Source organism: Thermobia domestica, chromosome 15 (genome assembly GCF_964235325.1).
Source record: "Thermobia domestica chromosome 15, izTheDome1.hap1.1, whole genome shotgun sequence".
Lineage (NCBI taxonomy): Eukaryota > Metazoa > Arthropoda > Insecta > Zygentoma > Lepismatidae > Thermobia > Thermobia domestica.
This window is the reverse complement of record NC_137468.1, coordinates 86,085,299-86,105,774: the sequence shown is the minus strand read 5'-3', so window position 1 is coordinate 86,105,774 and position 20,476 is coordinate 86,085,299. Positions and strand designations below refer to the sequence as shown.

The window sequence follows — 20,476 nt, the reverse complement described above, 5'->3', positions numbered from 1 at the left end:
CTTTTTCATAGTTCGTAGCCGAAAAATGCCAATACATTTCAATTTTCTGCAATGTTATTGAACAAAAGGAATAATGTTGTGCACCATCATCCGACTGATAATTCACATTGTTGATCGGAAAACCTGGATGATACCCTTCAAAATCTTCCGTAAGTGTAGAATTGAAACAAGCAAATGGAAACATATCTTGATGCATACAATCAGATATAATTACGCACGAATCATGTTCTGTGGTTTCCTTTTCTTCAGGAAAATATATTATTGCAGTTTACGTAGTACAACTGTGTGATATCCAGTGACCGGTTTGTATCTTTTCTTGGTACATAAAACAGTAATTTCCACTAAAAATTCATTTGATGTAATATCATTCTTTTCAACTTCTCTATCTATATCCGCTTCCATTCAGCTTCTGAAATAGGCATATCTGAAAATGCAATAGAAAAGATGAGTGTTACATGTCTGACATGTCCTAATTTCATAATCTTAAAGTAAACTTTGTTGTGACTTACATATAGGGATGCGCACGAGACGAGTCGAGACACGGCTCTTCGAATAGAGAAATCTACATTTTTCAAGTCGAGACATTATTTTTACAGTACATTTTCGAGACGAGACAGCCACAAATCTTGTCTCGTGCGCATCTCTACTTACATATTTTCGTTTGAGTAAGCATATTTTCTACCAAGGAAGCGTGACAGAGTAGTAGTGTGCTAGATTTGGCTCGGTAGGTTGCGGGTTTAAAACATATAGCTGTCAATCCTGAATGAGGTGTTCCTCATTCACACCAGGCAAATGCCGAGATGATATCCTTTCGATAGATCTGAACGAATCCTTTTCCACATGCCCACCTCCATCCTATACCGGTCTGAGCTTTAGATGCATAAAGGCAATAAATACCAATTTACAAGCATGTTTCCAAAACAACGAAAGAGTACGAGAAAACCAATAATAGTATTAAAAGTAGCTGAAGCTAGAAATTTCGGAACCACACATGCCAGCATTGTTCCAGAGACAGTAGATACTTCCTGTTACGTTCTTTAAAACTTCTTTCTAGATCACATTGATTCACACTGTTTAACTTTTCATTCACTTGTTATATTTATAGTCCAGTCAAGTACATTTTACACCCATACTTCATAATATTGCTTTTATCCTCCTTATCCTTCATTCTCTTACACTAAACATGGCACTTAATACATTAATTGAGTTATCAATTCACTGTTTATACGTTTTACTGCAGTTAGCTACTATTGGCAATGTGGTAACATTGCAACAAAATGTGACTTACACGACACGCATAATGTGACTTACACGACAGGGAAAGAAATGTGACTTACACGACATATTATATTTTGTATTTAAAAGAGTTACACGTATTATTTCGGGACTTTCTGCTCGGCCTTTGATTACCGTCTGTCCAAATGAAGAAAATTTAGAATAACAACTTTTTTGTTTAATTATGTATATAAATACATAAACTTATTTATGTTTTCTTGTGACTTACACGACAGCCTACTTGAATAAATCAATTATTATAATTTTCTTGCTATTATTAAATTATATGCAAAACAATGTCACTGATGTAAACACAAACATTATCTTAATAAATAAAATACGCGATCTTCACTTACCTACAGGAATTAGCAGGAAAAAACTTTGTGTGAAAATCCAAATGTATCGATATTCTACATGAAAGTGGCCATATTTTACCTCCTGCAGAGCCATCTACAAATCAACGTTGGTATCATCTTGTTCATGTGTGAAAAATTCAGCATTCTTAAAACTTAATTTTAATACTTATGTAGGCCAAGGTGAAACTTCAAATTTTTCCTTCGTAGGGTCACTTACCGCGGAATTGACCCTATGCTTATGAGATTCCAGAACCATACCTGCTGAGAGCAAGGCAGAGAGGGTATCAGAAAACGCAAATGAGAAACAATGATATGATTCTCTCAAATGTTCTGCACATGAATTTTTGCTTCAGACCGTGATGCATTTCGTCTAAACCTTGCGCAGTACTTTAGGACAGAAGAGTTTTCTTTGGAATTCCGAAAGTCCTCTGAATCCTTCACTGCTTATCTTCACGACACGTGATAGAGATTATGACTCTTGCTTTGTTGCTTCAATTCCTTTTCGCCAGAACCTTGTTTTGTCAGTTTTCTCTTATTTGCCGGCTGTCGGTAGTCGCTATACGATCGGAACAGAAGCATACCTACAAAGATGGCTGGCAGCTGACATGCTTCGTCCGTCTAGCCGAAAATTGTGAGAGTGAATATGAATAGTGGCTGTGGAAGGTCAATACTGTCCAGAAAGATTTAACAGAAGAACGAATTTATCGCAGACATTATAATGTATAAGTTTGCCCTTTCACAGGATGCCTAAAAATTTTGTAAACGCTGTAGTCCGGAACTCAGAATTTTCCGTTAAACGTTTGTATTGCTTTCCGTTGTCCGCATAACATAGTTTCTGCTTAATAAAGGGACTTCTAGATATTTTTACTCCAAACTTCATGGGAACGTGAAATATTTCCGCTTTTAGTAGTAACAGAAACCATTTTGTTCCGGTAATTAATTAATATATAGTTTAGATACCGTTAAGTAAGAAAGTCCTGGGAATAACCTATACAATAATAACGTTAACGTTATTGATACATACTATATTTCAGTCATTTTTTTCTTAACGTTATTTAGTGGTAACAGAAAGTATTTCGTTCTTCTAATTCGTCACTATATAGTATCCGAAAAGTATAGTAACATTATTATTTCATAACAAATGTAAAAGTTATGAATGGTACATAACGAAAAAATAACAAATATATTGCTATACTTGGCTGAATTTCCATCTTTCTCGTTATTTTAGCGTTAACCTCCTGAGACCCGAGCAATTATTTGTCAAGAACGTTCGATGAAATTTTGTATATTAGGTAACAATAGACCCAATAGTGCATATTTAAAAACCATTTTGTCATACTGCTTTCCTATTGATCGGTAATGGGCCAAATTCTATGCAGTACTTTGGGTCTCAAATTGCTATGTATTGCATACAATACACAAGGAAAATTGTATATTTCCCTTCGTAATATAAGCATAAAATATGTAAATCATTAAACTTGAAATTTACTGCATTATGTTTTATTTTCTGAGAAATTATTCAATCAATGTACCTAGATCAGATGCGTCCATAGCCCCAATTGTCTTCTACCCGCCTTCAGCAGACAATAGAGCCACCTGTAGGTAAAAGCAAAAACCAGCTGCCTTTTCTGCAGTAATTTCGATACTTCCCGAATACAATAACCGAGATTCGGGCATGTTCTTAAATATTCGTAGCCATGACGGGCGTTCGAAAAACATATTGTATGCAATACGCAGGGTCCCATGAGGTTAAGTTAAATTAGTAAGCCTTGGGAATAACCTGCAAAATAATAACGTTATTACAATATACTATATACCTATCAATCTTTTCATAAGGTTATTTAGTGATAACAGAAAGTAGTTTGCTCCTTTAAGACGTTACCATTATAGTTATCTGATAAGTACAGTAACATTAGTGTTTCGTAACAAATATATGAAGTTACAATTGGTACATAACGGATTGTGTTAACAAATATATTACGTTACTTCCGTCTATTTCGTTATGTTATAGTTATGTTAAGTTAGCAAGCCCTGCGGTTCATATTTTTCTTTTACAGTACATAAACGATTAATAATAATAATAATAATAATAATAATAATAATAATAATAATAATAATAATAATAATAATAATAATAATAAGAAGAAGAAGAAGAAGAAGAAGAAGAAGAAGAAGATTATTCCAGTATAAAAGTTATCAATTGCATCACACTGGCAACAAGCGACGCATATTTTAACTTCATAAAAATTCGTTTCTCACGATTTTCTTTAAAACTACGTATGATAACATCTTCATTATGTCAAGTTGTTTATTTCAGTGTGATATATGTCTTACCTCTGGACAATATCACAGTAAAACAAAAAATAAATATTAGGAGTACATCGTACTTTTGGACTACATCTCATTAACCATGGAAAGATTGAGTAGTGTACACTTTAGGATGTAAGTTTCAGCTTAACTTGCATCATACATTCTTAGGATTACAAAAAGGAAATTTGTTCGTCTGCATTTGAACAAAATTCTTATCACTTTAGTAACACCTCGGGAAATAGAAAGACATATCAAACGTCTGCCGGCAAAGACAGCATCTGGGTCTGATGGGATTAGAACTGAAATACTGAAACACCCAACAAGGAAATTACTGGTCTTCTTAACCTATTTATTTAATGCCATCCTTCAACTTCCCAAACACTTGGAAGGCAGCTCGTATCATCACCATACCCAAACCTGCAAAAAATCCATTTCTCCCGGAAAACAATAGGCCGATCAGTCTTCTGTCACACTTAAGTAAATTATTTGAACGTGTGTTACTCTGAAGGCTGAGATAGCATGTAGTCAATAATGATCTCATACCATCCCATCAGTTTGGGTTTCGTGCACAATATAGTACTACTACGTAACTCGTACGCGTAGTAGATCACTTAACAGTGGCTTTCAAAAGAAACCAACACACCCTTGGAGTATATCTGGATGTCTCAAAAGCATTTGATAAAGTCTGGTTAGCAGGGTTGTTATATAAACTATACGCCCAAGGTCTTCCAGATCGTCTTCTGCATTTACTTCGTTCTTACCTCATTGGCAGAAAATTTCATGTGTCTGTTGACGGTGTCAAATCCTGCTCTGGGACTATCAAAGCAGGTGTTCCACAGGGCGCTGTACATTCACCGCTTTTATATACTCTGTATACAGCAGATCTTCCGACCCTACCACATTGCTTTCTCGCAACGTACGCCGATGATACTGCCTTTTTCACGACCAGTAGCTCCCTTGCACAATGCTACATCTATATGCAGCGTCAACTAACAAGTTTTCAGGAATGAGCAAGACGTTGGAGGATTAAAGTAAATACAGACAAAAGCTGTGCTGTTATCCACAGTCGAAGACTCATTCGCGTCCCTCGACATCTTATCTATGAGGCGGCACACATTCCTCACGCCACCCACGCCAAATACTTAGGAGTGACTTTAGACCGTGGGCTAACGTTCGCCGCACATATCAGCGACATAAAGCAAAGAGCTTTACGAAAAATCTCAGCGTTATATCCCATCTTTCGCTGCAGTTCAATTTCTCATGAGGTCCGCGTTCACATACTTAAGATGATAGTTCTGTCCATCCTCTCATATGCATACCCTGCCTGGCAACACGCTTCATACAGTCACCTTCGAACAATTGTAAGTGTGCAAACTAAAGCTGGTCGTATAGTCACTGGTCACGACAGATATACACGAAACAGACAAATTCTGGAAGATTTAGAGCTTCCTACTGTTAGAGAACTACTGCGACATCTTCACAGTAAGTTCTGGTGTACTTTACCCAGACACATTAATCCAGCAATAGCTAACATCGGCACCGAATTCGCTCTACGAAATGTCTATGGCACGCCACGCATTTAATATCTTCCCAGCGTTCGCACTGATATAATCAGCTACTCTGCGACAGTTGCCTTTGTAGTCTACCACGCCTAACAAAACAATAGTACCACCCAACAAATCACCTGCACATGTTGTATATGTCTTTTATACCATCTAACTCATGAAGTCAGGGGCTTCGGCCCGATACTCTACTCAAAACTTGAAAATTACCGTAACCGTGTTGTTTTGAGACTGGTTTACGAAAATCTTAAATGTGTTGGCACATGTTCTTATTGAGAAATGTATTGGTCAATGTTAAAAATCTTTTTCTTTAAAATAAAATAGTAGGTACTTTGGCTTAATAAAGAAAATGAAAAGAAACCTATCAAACGTCATGCAACATAAATCTTTAGGCCAATGTTCTTGTATTTATGAGTTTAAAATTTTCTCATTACTGAATGTAAAGTTATTCAAAGTAACAGTGCATAGTCACACACTTATTTTGGCACAAACATTAAAGAAAATTGCATTTCTAGCCAAACATTAAAAAAAAAAAAAAAAAAAGTGGATTTATAGGTGGTCAAATTCGAAGAAAAAGCTACAAACGAACTACCATTTTGTATTAAAAGTAAGGATGTTAAGTATTTTATTGTCGCAAAAATGTATCTAGACGTGACACAAGGTACATGGTGGAAACGTTGAGTAATTACAGGAAATGGGAAGGTCGTTATTATAATCAATAGGTGTTTAGTTTTCCTTAGACAAACGTAGAAAAATTATAACGTGAGTACAGTAACATAGTTTTATGAGCGATCATATTATCGATGATAGGGCAAAAGTTAACAAGGAAGAAACAAATAAATGTAAAAAATGAACGACAAATGACATCAAGATTGCAGGCATGATAGGTCAGGAAAATAACAACAGTGTAGTTACTCAGAAAGTTTATTTTGACATATATATGAAAAGTTAGCTAAACCTTCTATTTGGCAGCTATAATCAAAATTGAAACAAGGTCTGAATAATTTTATTAAAATTACCAAACGTACGCTAAGTTTAAATTCTTTGAATTTATAGTGGAAATTAGTTCTTTAAATATGTCGGGCGATATCACTATACGAAAAGAAGGCATACATACCTTAAAACGAAAATTACAATTGTAGAGAGATAAACAGGACTTGTGTTATGATGAACTGTTCCACATGAACATGATAAGAATGAGTCAGGGAGAAATAGCTACATGATGTTTAAACATAAAGCACAGATTATGGTATTCTTTGATACGACACTTCAAGAATGGACACAATTCGAACTTACTAGCAATATGCAAGTAAGTACACTCGAAGAAATAGTTATCTGCCATCTCAAAATACGTTTGGCAACATTGCATGCGCTCAAGGGTAAGAGGCAGAGCTTCAGAAGATACTACTGCAAGATAGGTGACGTATTGCTTGTAGCTTTGAGTATGTGCCTTCCAGATAGGCTATATAAACAGGCTATGTGTGCTTTTTGTATCCCTTCCTTTCTATCCCTGGCTATGGTTGCGAAGATGGGTTTTTCATGTCTTGCATTGGAGTTGTCATATTGAATTTCAAAGACCCGGCTTCTTCAAGTTATAATAGTAAAGTATGCTAACACAATAAAATACATCTAGTTAATTATACAAATTAATAATGCTGCTCTTTTCTTTTATGATTGGGACCGCGGTGACTCAGTGGTAGAGTTTTCACCTCTGGTGCTTGGGGTCCGGGGTTCAAACCCTGCTCCCACCAAGTGAACTTTGTGGTGGACAAACACCGTGTGCGTGGGTTTTCTCGGGTTCTCCCATTTCCTCCCAGTTTCCTCATTTTATTAATCTCTCCTCATCACCGCCTTCTTTAACCTAACCGGCATAATCGTGGCACGTAAAACTCAAAAATTTCATTTCTTTTCTTTTATGATTGAAGAGGTGGATGTGTTCGCGTATCGTATCGTTGAAAACTTTGATTTACTTTCCTTTACATTGCCTCTCTTTCTTATTCACATAAGGCGAATAATTATATTAACCAAAGAAAGTTACTTGACCATTAGTTAATCAACCAGATTGTATGCTGTTTCCTTTTTACTATGTCGGGGAGTACGGGGGATTCAGTGGTAAAGTGCTTATTTCTGGTGTATGGGGTGCCTGGTTCAATCAACAGTCAAGTAATTTTGTGGTGGACAATATCGTATCTGTGAGTTTAATGGAATTCTCCGGTTTCCTCCCACATTTCATTCCACCGATTATTTTATCATCATTTACTTGCCTTGATAATCCGTCTCCCTTAGCCTAAAGGGCCTAATCATGGAACGTTAAACTCAAAGATTTCATTTCATTTCACTTTTTACCATGGATGTCCACAACGTCCAGCAATAAGATCTTACACTAGCATGCACATGTTAATAGTATTTTGTACATATATGGAAATAATTGCATACAAAAATACTGGTTGGATGAAACTGTGCTAAACAAGTGAAATCTTATTTAATATTTTCATATATGAGATCTTTTCCAATAACTTCTTTTTATTTACTGAATCTAAGGCATCTCGAACTCTTAATCACATGAAAATTATGTTAATGTGTACTTATCCAGGCAGGTATATTACAAATATATTGTGTTTTTGATGTATTTTATTTCAGATTTTTAACAGGAGAGACAAGAAACTCAGGAATAATAAAGAAAGGATCTTTGGTAATACAAACACCAGGTAATCAGTTAGTTCGCGAATTTCTGGAAAATTTGTTTATTTAAATTGCCCACACCCATTTTCAAATGTTTAAAATAACCCAATCTTTATATGTGGCAGAAGTCTCATGTAATCTCATACGATGCTTGAGATGAACGTTTTCTTTCAGTTATTAGTACGGACAAAACACCAAGGACAAATATAATGTCTATGCCTAATTTACTCTGTTGTTTTAATCCATTATCCTCACGTGATGATTAAAATGTATTAGTTATCTTCAAATTATAATTTAAAAAGAAGTTATATACCAAAGTTTAGAGCAACAAATTCAACTTTACAAAAGGATTTATTTAGAGAAGACATGATTTTTTTCCAAATAATATTTTTTTGCATTTTTCAGTTTTCTGTATATTTTTGTTTTAGTAACAAAGGTAATGTATTATAGTCCGCGTCATCCAAATTGGCGTGTAGCATCAGCCAATAAGCTCGCAGTGCGCTGTTACTAAACCTTCAGGGGTCCACAAACACGAACAAAATCAATTATGAATAATTAGATTTCTTCCTGAAGGTTTAGTAACAGCGCACTGCGAGCTTATTGGCTGATGTAACACGCCAATTCGGGTAACGCAGACTACAGTTCTTCCTTGAAAAGAGAAGAAATGGAACACTCTATATCTTGGAATACGTTAATCATTTAAATAACATGGAAGTAACTTGTTTACCTTTTGCTAATGAAAAAAAAAATAATACTCTGGTTTAGTAAAAAAAAAATAATGTTATTATTTTATTTAAAAATGGTTAAGGCTTGTAAATCTTAACAGACACGCAAAAGGTGAAAAGCGTGAAGTTGAAATAGGGCGTCAATTTAGGTTCTGAGCCTGCCATAGTCAAGTACGTTATTCATAACCCACTGGTCTAAATTCAAAATTGTATTCATCAGTCAATTTTTGAATATATTATGTTTCGGTTATATGTATAATTGTATATGTATGTAACCCATAAATATTGCCAGATATTTTCGAAAAAGAAAGAAAAGAAAAAACATTTTATATTCTGTGTATAAAATGTTGACTTCAAATATATCCATGTCAGTGATAAGATTTTATATATTTTCTTCAAATAAAACAGTATTATCCAGATGTGACTTCACTTGATCATGATAAGCGTACATGCTAGTGATTTGTGTTTTAGTCGGTGTTCCATATATTTGGTATGGTTGTGCATTAGGCTTGTCGAACAGTAATTGCTATAAGCACAGAAAGGTATAAAAAGATTAAATACCGGTACTCAGTTTTGAAGTGTTTAAAGGAAAAACAGTATATATACAGGGTGGTAGGTAACTCTACCAAAAAAAAACTTTGGGAGGCGATTCCTTATACGAAATGAAAGAGAAAAGTTCTGATAAACATGGGCCGAAAAACGTCTCCGTTCAGGGTTATGATCCATTGAAAATTCGAAAAATCACTTTTCAAAACTCCCTAACTTTGAAACTGTAGGACCTATCCCAAGCGGTTTAAGGAATTACAGAGGAACTAGTATGTGCTCTAGGCTTGTGTATAGCCCGCTCCTCCCAGTTCTTTGTCACCGGAATTGGAAGAGTCACTACTACTACTGCTGCTACTACTACTACTACTACTTATATCGAGAACAGAACCCAATCAATCCCTGCGGGGCTTCTAACCCGTTCGTACTACTACTACTGTTACTATTGCTACTAACTACCACCACTACTACTATTTATACTAAAGCTTCCTTACCACAAGATTTACATCCTAAATCTTTATAACAAGCGATTCCGATTCATTATGAACTAATATGAATCGTCAGAATCACTATGATTCGTTTAAAATCACTGGGGGGAGCGAGCTATACTCAATCCGTGCTCTATCTAAATATCCATGTTTTACCATCCTCCGTTATCGGTGAGAGGAACTGTAGAAAGGAAGTTGAAGTATAGGGATACTCCTTTAAGTACTAATGATGGTTATGAATAAATGGTTGTTTGGTTACTAAAATTTATTCTTGAGTCTACCTTGTGCCGATGAGAATTTGGAAAAAGCTTTGAAAAACTGAAAAAAAACTGAAATTATCATATATAAATAATACTGGGAAATTTGTTTCACCTAAGACTCCGCACTATTATTTAACGCCTTGGCGACAAAATAATTTACTCATACACTTACAACTGAATGTAATAGTACTACTAAACACAATCCTATTCTTAAACTAAGCAAGTGGGTATTGTTATTCATTCATGACTTTTGTTCTTATCTGTGTTTATTTTTGTTTCTTTTTAGGTTAACTTTCTACAGTTTAATTCACAAATGATGCTGGGAATATTGGAGCAAATCTTCTTCGTATTGATCCCCTTCCAATTCTATGGATCACTTAGTTTCAAGCAGAAAATCCTAAGCTATCCTGAGAATAAAATTGAAATCTTCAGTTCCACCCTTATTTCCTATATTTGTACTCAATACTCAGAAGACGCACGACAATTATCAATATTGTATGAAACAGAAGTAGAAAATGCTCTCAACGAATACCTCTTTCGTCTTCTGGAAACGTGTTCCATACCTGTATTAACTCAGGATATCAATCAACCATTAGCTTATCCCTTCAAAGAAAACGATGAATTTCAGAGTCATCTCTTCATGTTCATGTTAAGCGATTTCAAGAATCTGGCTTATGTACTTGATCAAGCTAAAAGGACATTCTATTGGAACGGAAGAGCCAAAATGTACTTTGTATTTGTGAATAACATTCCACATTCTACTGACTTAAACATTATATTTCAATATTTTTGGAATGAGAAAATTCTGACCGAGGAAATTGCTCTCAAAGAAAATTCCAACAATAATCTTGACAAGTTGCAATTGGTATCATACAATCCTTTTACGAGGAAGATTATGGAAAGAAATATTCAAGCGCCTTCAAGTGTCAAAAAATTCCAAGACAATACTAAAAACGTTTATGGATACCCTTTATATGTTAGTACCTATAACTATAGACCTTACCTGTGGTTGCAACAGAAACTAAACGGAGAACTTGATTATTCAGGATTTGCAGGTAAGTTGTTCGAAACTGTAAAGCAAAGTATGAACTTTACTCCAATCCTCTTTGAGAAATATCAGCCCAGAATGTTAAACCGGGAGCTATCGAATGGCACTTGGATCGGACCTTTGGGTGAAGTGATATCGGGATTTTCGGATATTTGCCCAACTATAATGTTATTGCTTCCTAAAAGAATTAGAGCTGCTGATTTCTGTACAATATTTTACTTTGATGACTTTGTGTTTCTTTGTCCAAAGGCTAGCCTTATACCACAATGGTTGTGTGTCTTTCTTCCGTTTAATATAATAATGTGGTTTTCAGTGTTAGGAATGATAATATATATTCTTATAAGTGAACTATTTACTACGTGGTTGCTATTTAAAACAATTACATCTGAAGAGTTTATCAAAGTTGTGTTGAACTTATTATCCATATTTCTGCAAGGCGCTACACCTGCAATTCCCATGAGAAGAGCTCTGAAAACAATATTGATTTTCTCCTTATTAGGGTCAATTATCATAAGAACGCTATATGAAGCAGCTTTTGTAAGAGTCATGATGAACCCACGATACGAACCCGAATTTGAGTCTTTAGCTGACATTGTTGAAGCACAATTAATGTTCACAGGATTGCCTCAGTTTCTTGCAGTGTTGAGTTCGTATGATCAAACACTCACTACAAGAATGCTCCCAATAAAAATCAGCAAAACATATCTACAGAACGCAGTAGGTAATGTGGCATATCTTAGAGATCGTGTATATTTTGGATTTCGCCTAATTTTAGAAGTAACCTGTCTGAAAGTAACAAATGGTCCTCACTTACTTCACATTTCACGTACTGGGGTAGGTACTGTCCTAGGATCTTTTGTACTCACGAAGCATTCACCCTATGTACCAAGGATGAGTATTCTCATTAGTAGGTTAATAGAAGCTGGTTTCAGTGATAAATGGAGACATGATTCTATATATGATGAAATATCTTCAAAAACAGACATATCCGTTGGTAATGAGCGAGAAATATCACTATCATTACACCATCTTCAAACAGCATTCTACTTACTTGGATTTGGTTCTGCTATCAGTTATATTGTGCTTATGATGGAAGTTGTATACAAGAAATCAAAACATCGTTAATATCTGTCAAGTTTATAAATTTGTTTGGATTATTTCATGAAATGTAAGTGGGAATTAAACCAACAGCTTAATGTAATTCAAAATTACATGTCAGTTTCATGGAAGCTGCAAGTTTATTTGTAGAATTTCTGAATAGAATCTACGCTACTCTCTACAATTTGCAAGACACAAGCAAAGAAGAAAAATGCAATACTTAGTGGGGAGGAGTGAACAATGTTTGTCTGCTTTATGGAAGTTGTAAGGAATTTCTCCAGTTTAACTCTGTAACCTAATGTCGGGAAAACAATAACTAAATAATGTGTCATAGAATTAATAGTAATTTCTTCATTGTATCGGATTCTGTCACCCTAATATTGTTCTTAAAAGAACTGTGATATGCTTTGCATTTGCTTTTATATTTTATGTGGGACGAAGAAAAGTTCATCAGAAAGTATTTAACCTAAAATATATACGTTTCTTAGTATTCAATTTCAAATGAATGTGAGTTGAGTTGATTTTGGGTTTAACGTCTCGTTCAGCAGCAAGACTGTATGAGACGTGGATCTACTGATTAACGTGGAATCCAAACCACATGAGCTCCCGCTGGGAATCGAACCCGGGTCTCCCACGCCAAAGGCGCGTACGCTAACCGCTTAGCAACGGAGGAGCTCTTCAAATGAATTTGAAATGTGGTAAATCGCTATTACAGAAATGTGGTGAAATTGCCAGTGCCTTGACCGCACTGTGCTCTATTTTAGGAAATTCTGTAAAAGTGAAATTGGACATTAAAAGAAAACTTATAAGTATAATTTGCTCAGTAACAATGTCATGCTGTTTACCTACTTCTGGATTTCTGATTCTCTTATAGTGAGTGATTGTGCTGATTTATTTAGTTTCGTTTACAAAACTTTAACTTCATAAATAGATATGTGATAATCTTGCAGAGATTTGTGTTAGCTCTTTTTTTCAATGCAGTCACACCTCTGTTAGACTAAATCTTAAGATTCTTTTAGAATCGAATTCATAAAATTAATCAATGCAAATCATTAGAAGTATTTCTGTTTACAATGTTGTACATAAGAGTGAATTCAAAATTTGTTGTTTTTGGATAGTGTTCGAGGATTATTCTCATGAGGATTATTCTCACTAAACTACTACTAGTGTTTGCTAAGCAAAATAGCAGATACCATAAATACAAGATTAGTAAGGACACTGTCTTGGCGAACTACAACTAAAGTTGATCAGTGTAAAGTTTAGTGAACAAAAGCGCATGTTGTTGTTTTCGAAATTGTTTTTTCCCTTTTTCCTTTGCTGTTGCACAACTTCACCTTAAAGTGCAGACAGCAATACCTACTTTTGTTCTGCAAAACAACAACGAACTGCATTTGCAGGTAGAAAGAAGAATAGAAGACCACTCGCACAGAGTGAGCAACAGAATGAATCATTATGTTCGAACATGTATTACGTTATATACGATTATGTTCGTATTGGTTAATTGGCTTGAAAGCTTTAACAATATATGTCATGTAATTTCTCAAAAAAAAAAAAAAAAAATATATATATATATATATATATATATATATATATATATATATATATATATATATATATATATATATATATATATATATATATATATTGTTCACATTACTATAATTTGTTAATAAATAAAATATTCGTAGTATCTGCAAATATTTTATATTTTGATCCATACAAATCAGGTAATTCATCAATTTATATAAGTAGGAACATTGAATGTGTGAAAACCATAAAGGTATAAGCAGCATTTTGGTCAAAATATTAATGAGTTCCAAAATAGCAACTACATCCAAAAAAGTTCATGTGTGTAGTTGTAAAGAAGGGACCTAAGCAAAATAATGTTATTTATCCAAGTTTTTTATAACAATACTTCTCTTGAAAACCTTATGAATTAGCCAATTCTAAACTTGTTTTGCTCAGAAACAACATTTATGTCCTTATACCATTATGACTTCCATCTATTCATATAACAGATTTATATGTTCTTTTTCCATGAGTGAACAGAATTGGGATTTTTATAATCAGTAAATTATACAAGATAATTGGCTGGATCCATTTTTGTTACTCCTCTTTGTAACGATCGTAGGCAATATCTCAGCATCGCTTACTGTAGTCCTATATTATTTCGGTACAAGAGAAGAGCAATTATGCATAAGAACAAGCAATTACTGATAACACTGAACCTGAGATATCTCTTATGATTAAAGACGTTAGTTTTGACAAAATTATATAAATGTCATATTTTGCCTTTTTTTTTTTTTTTTTTTTTTTTTTTACAAGAAATTTGCATCATTTCCCACTTGTTGCTTCTTAAATTTTGTTCACCTTTCCACCGGAAACATAAATCACATTCTTCGTCGCTATGGCAGAATGCAAATCACCAGTGAAAATTGGATTAAACGCCCTTCACCGGATAGACGAATCCTTGTTGGCACTGTGGAAAACAGAGTTGATGATGCTATAAATTCTAAGGTAGTAAAATTTCTCAAAATATGCTCTTGTCACATCGGTCATATTGAGTTAATACTTCGAAAGTTTTCCTATTATGTACTACTATTTAAATCATTATGTAAATTAACGAATTTAGTGTGAGCTTTTGATAAACTAATGACACAAAAAATACAATGAATATATTCAATTTTCAAACATAAACTGCCACATTTTGTTCCATCTTTATCTTATTTTCTTATTTATTTATTTTCTTGTCATTTTACTCATAATCTTCGTCATTTTATTTTGCCTCAACTAGTTGACTTCAATCATGGGAGTGAATATCAATATATATTTTTTCCAATTAAGTCGTTGTCTACGAACTTAATTAGTTTCATAAAGAACATCTATGATGTTCAAACAATACTACGTTTCTTCTTTCGATTTCCTTAAATTTTAATAAAACATTTTACAGGATTGGACCCTAACATTTTTAAAAGTAATAATATCTGAAATGGAATATAGTAAATTTATTTTATTCTATCTTAAAAGCAAACGACAGTATATATGACACTCAAACAGTCTCCATTTCCATTTCATTTTCGTTTGTTGCGCCATGAAGTGTAATGATTTGGCTGAAGACATAATTCCAAGCAGCCTGTATTAAAGTTTAATTGTATCAAATTCATATATATATATATATATATATATATATATATATATATATATATATATATATATGTGTGTGTGTGTGTGTGTGTGTGTGTGTATAGAAGTTATAGTACATACTGTAACTGTAGTGGCACGGACATGGGTCCCAAATTGTCTGTTTTCGAGTGATATGCTTCAATACTTCAATTGTTATAAGAAGGACCTGGTACTGACGTTCATTATATTTTACTTCAACTACGTATAAAAAAAATCGTAACAAAACATATAAAGTCTAAAGTATTCAAAAGTATAAAATATATATTAAAGGTAAGTACATAACTCTGCTGCTTAACTTTTCGCTAATTCACTAGCATTCCCCAAACGGTATCTTTCATCCGAATATAGAAGATATGAGTTCAGATTTACCAAAAACTCTTTTATATATGAGGACCGTTTTTTCAAAACTCGATAGAGCAAATTTTGAGAAACGAAGGTATGCTTTTTATGCTACCAATCGAGCTGTGAAATCAGAATTGACAAATCTCGAAATGTGCCATGTGTATAGAATACTAAATCATGAGCGTTTTGTCAGAACTCCATAGAGGTTATGTACAATAAGAACAAAAATGCAACTCTTGTGAAAAAAAAATGTTTTGTGCTCTATCGAGTTTTGAAAAAACCCTCCTCATATTTACCCTGTTCAGGGGACAAAAAATCACAAGAACTAATTAATGAATCACCATTAAATTTGGTCAGAATTTGCAAGGACAAAGCTGAAACTTATGAGTCAAGCTCGTTGATGGAGGCAATGTAGAGACCGGAAGTTGTAGAAATCAATCTTTTCTGGTTTTACATTGTTTACTGTAAAGGGAAAACAGTAATAGATAGCTAGAAATGGTTTCATGCAATCGATTAAGAGTCCCAAGAATATATATTTTGTCTCCATCATTAAAACTCTACTAAAACCGGAAGTGGTAGAAATCAAACATTTCCTGCTTTTACATTGAACACTATAGAGCAAGAATGGAATAAGACAGCGAGAAGTGATTAAGCGTCCCAAGAACACATTTACATTCTGAACTCTACTAAAATGGAAATACCATAAACCAACCACTTCGGTTTTAACGTTCATCATTGCAGAGTAAAAATGGTAACATATAGCGGGTAGCGGTTTTCTGCAATAAATTATATGTTCCGAGAATATATTTCACCCCCACTGTAATCTCTCTATTAAAGCTGAAAGTGGCTGAAAATTAACCACTTCCTGTTTTAACGGTGATAACCATAGAACGTAATAGACAACGAAAAAAAAAAGTATTTTTTTTTCTGCAATTAAACGTTTCAAGAATAAATTCCATGTCCATTGTAATCTCTCTCGTAAGGCCAGAAGTGGTAGAAATCATGGTATTTCGTTGCTCTTATTATTACTCAGAAAGAACTAATCACTGCTAGTGATTGTGTGGAAATTTACTATAGACGACTAAGGGTACATCCTGTTATACTGATGTTCCCTAATTGTGATGCAACCTCCCTAGATAATAATACGCCAATACATACAATGATCCCTATTCAGATTCCACTGCATAAAAATAATAAATCAGTGTTGGACATTTTTTAGACTCGATTTTTGGTCATAAATTACCATGTGGAAAAATGTTCTACGAGTGAAAAAAATGTGTAGAATGCATCCTAACAGTGGTTAAGTGGAATATTTGAAGAGTGAGAAGTTCTCCTAGTTTAACGTCTCGCGATTATGTTTCGAGGAAAAGGGAAACGTTGATAATAATGAACGAACTGGTAGAATGAAAAAAGTGGGAAAAAACGGAAGAACGAGAGAAAACCCACACACACGGTGTTTGTCCATCACAAAGAAGTAAAAGATGCGAAATAGAAGGACAATAATTAATAATCATGTGATTGGTGGATGGATGGATTTTGAAAAAAATGAAAATAAATCTTTGAGTTTTACGTCCCACGGTTATGCCGGTTAGGCTAAAGGAGACGGTGATGATGAAAAATGAATGAAATGGTGGAATGAAGAAAGTGAGAGGAAACGGGAGAACCCCGAGAAAACCCACGAGCACCGTGTTTGTTCACCACAAAGTCCACACGGGATTGATTTGAATTTAGCGTCCCTTCCGATAACAGGACTATCTTAGAAATGGACCTACAGCTTAACGTGGGATCCGAAGCCTATGGGCTCTCACTGGAAATCGAATCCAGATCCCTCCACGCAAATGCATATACTCGAACCATATAGCCACAAGGGAGTTAATCATGAGAATGTGAAGAGGTGAAGAATTTTAGTTTGAAGTGCTATACGTACATTCGGGTTGAGGCTAGAGGTATGACTTGGAAGAACTTTCTAACCAATGTTTCTTTCTTTTTTTTTAATCGATTTTATTACGTGAATTTTGTACTGAATTCTATACGAGGCTACCACAGTTGTATGAACATAAATATATTTTACTGTGAAATTCATTACAGTTAGTTCTCGACTCGAGCTACACAACTTATAACTGGTTATAAAGGTTAGGTCGGAAGTACAACCTTGTCTATAAACACCAATTAATTCGTTTGAGTTCTTATGGCAAAAAAATAAAAAAAAAATATGAACAAATCGATCCAATGTAACCACAGTCAAAATCGTCTGTTGACGATTGATTAAAATTGAATTTTGTACTGAATTCTATACGAGGCTACCACATAGCCGGCAGTTGTAACCGACGTCGGTCATAAGTCGATAACTAGCTGTAGGACCTATATGTGTTTAACACATCAAACTACTCAAAATCCTGTTTTTCGGAAAACAAAATCATTTGACCATATGCTTTGAAATCAGGGGGCGAATTTAGGACGGATTTTTGCGAGAACGGTGGGAGGCGATGAAAAATTTTGTTTTCTTTCTCCCACCGAACGTGCCTATAGCTCAGGAGAGCGGGAGAATTACCCTACTGGATCAACCCACGTTTGAAACACCTTTCTAAGCGTACCATATTCTAATTGCACTATGGCAAAAGTTTTATTTACAAATAAATAATCGTTATGAGCAATCCTATGGATTTATATGTAGGACTAAGTATTATATGAAATTTACAGAAAGTATAGTAAGAAATTATACAGGGGCTGGACAAAAAAATCTAAAACGTTTGCAAAAATGTGAAAATCATACCTAGTATTATGTGGGGCCTCCTTTTGGGTCCAAAACAGCTTGGATCCGACGTGGAATGGACGTATACAGCTCCTGAATCGTGGTGTGTGGAATTTTGTACCATTGTTCATCCAAAATATGCTCCAGTTCCGTAAGAAATTCTGGTGGAGGGTAATGAGACCGAACACGCCTTTCTAACTCAGAGCACAATGACTCAATGATGTTCAGATCTGGTAATTGTGGGACCCAGGGGGAGGTGTGATAGCTCCTGGTCATGCTCCTCAAGCCATGATTTCGCCGTTTTTGCAGCGTGACAGGGTGCCAAATCATCTTGGTAGATGACATCACCATCAGGGAACACTATTTGGGCCATGGGTAGAACCTGGTCCCCCAAAATGGCCTCATACGCCTTAGCATTCATCAGTCCATGCAGGGCTTTGATGGCACCTGCAAAAAACCACGATATCACTGCCCATACTGTAACAGAACCACCCCCATGCTTTACAGTTGGGAGCAGACAGTCTCTATCATAGGCCTGCGACGGTAATCTCCATACATAAACACAACCGGTTGTTGGAAACAAGGTGAAGGTCGACTCATCGGACCACATTACGTGTTTCCACTGATCATGAGTCCGCGCCTTGTAGTCCTTGCACCCACTGGATACGCCTCTTCGCACTTACTGCTGTGACCAGGGGTTTGGTGATAGCGGCCCTGTCATGAATTTTCATTTTATGAAGTTCCCGTCGCACTATTTTCGATGAAACCGGGTTCTGTAGGCCGGAATTGAGTTCAGACGTAATTTTCATTGCAGTGGTCTTCTTTTTAGCTGCTACAATCGGTTTTAATGCCCTACGGTCCCTATTTAAGAGGATTGTCTTTCGACCACTGTTGTGCTTTGCACACGTCGTTTGCCCATGAATTGTGTATGCCCTTGTGACATTGGACACAGTGCCTTTCGATACCTCCACAATGTTCGCCACTGTTGCCACTGAAGCTCCAACGAGACGGGCACCAAAAATCATGCCTCTTTGGAAGTCTGTTAGGTCGCACATTTTACCGCACCACTTTCACACCACGACACTCACAGGTGAACTGGTTACTGCTGACGGAAGAGGAAGGTCCACGTGACACATTGAAAAAAAAACGATCGGCAACCGCAACACGTGTTGTACAGTGGAGGGCCAAACTTACGTGTCCTCTATGAAGTGTTTTTAGATTTTTTTTTGTATATCCCCTGTATTTCTTGATTCTTAATAAGGGCCGCGGTGGCTCAGTGGTAGAGCGTTCACCTCCGGTGCATGGTGTCCCGGGTTCAAACCCTGCTCCCGCCAAGTGAACATTGTGGTGGACAAACACTGTGTGCGTGGATTTTCTCGGGGTTCTCCCGTTTCCTCCCACTTTCTTCATTCCACCATTTCATTCATTGTTCACCATCACCGTCTCCTTTAACCTAGCCGGCATAATCGTCGGACATAAAACTCAAAGTTTCATTTCATTTTCTTTTTGATTCTTAATAAGAAAAAAAGTAGTTTCAGTACGAAAAATACATTTTAATTGTTGCAACTTCTTATTGACAAACTCCAAGGTTACTAGAATGAATAGGACAAACACATATTGAAGGTTTAAAATAAATCAATGTGTGCTTTAAAATGTTTAAATATGATTAGTTGTTTATTTAACAGATGTTGAGTTTACACATTCTAATATGATATAAAAATTTGCGTCTTATGAATCACTTTCTTTCTTCGAATTATATAAATTGTCTACGTTAGTATACCACAAGAGCAGAGGCGTCATTTAGGGGGGGGCAGGAGGGGGCAATTGCCCCCCAAGACTGAGGAACACAATA

At 35.3% G+C, this 20,476-nt stretch overlaps 1 protein-coding gene across 1 annotated transcript; it reads left to right on the top strand.

Moving 5' to 3' along the window:
* Window positions 1–6,722: 6,722 nt before the first annotated feature.
* Window positions 6,723–12,374, top strand: LOC145671549 (uncharacterized). Its single transcript, XM_081740736.1, has 2 exons — window positions 6,723–6,812; window positions 10,488–12,374. The coding sequence occupies exons 1-2, from the start codon at window positions 6,723–6,725 to the stop codon at window positions 12,372–12,374; spliced, it is 1,977 nt and encodes a 658-aa protein (XP_081596862.1).
* Window positions 12,375–20,476: the final 8,102 nt, after the last annotated feature.

What these genes read in the sequence shown, in the direction of transcription:
- LOC145671549 (XM_081740736.1), top strand. Translation starts at nt 6,723, where the DNA reads ATGATGTTTAAACATAAAGCACAGATTATGGTATTCTTTGATACGACA. An exon ending in AACTTACTAGCAATATGCAA is followed by an intron (nt 6,813 to 10,487) that starts GTAAGTACACTC and finishes GTTTCTTTTTAG; the next exon opens with GTTAACTTTCTACAGTTTAA.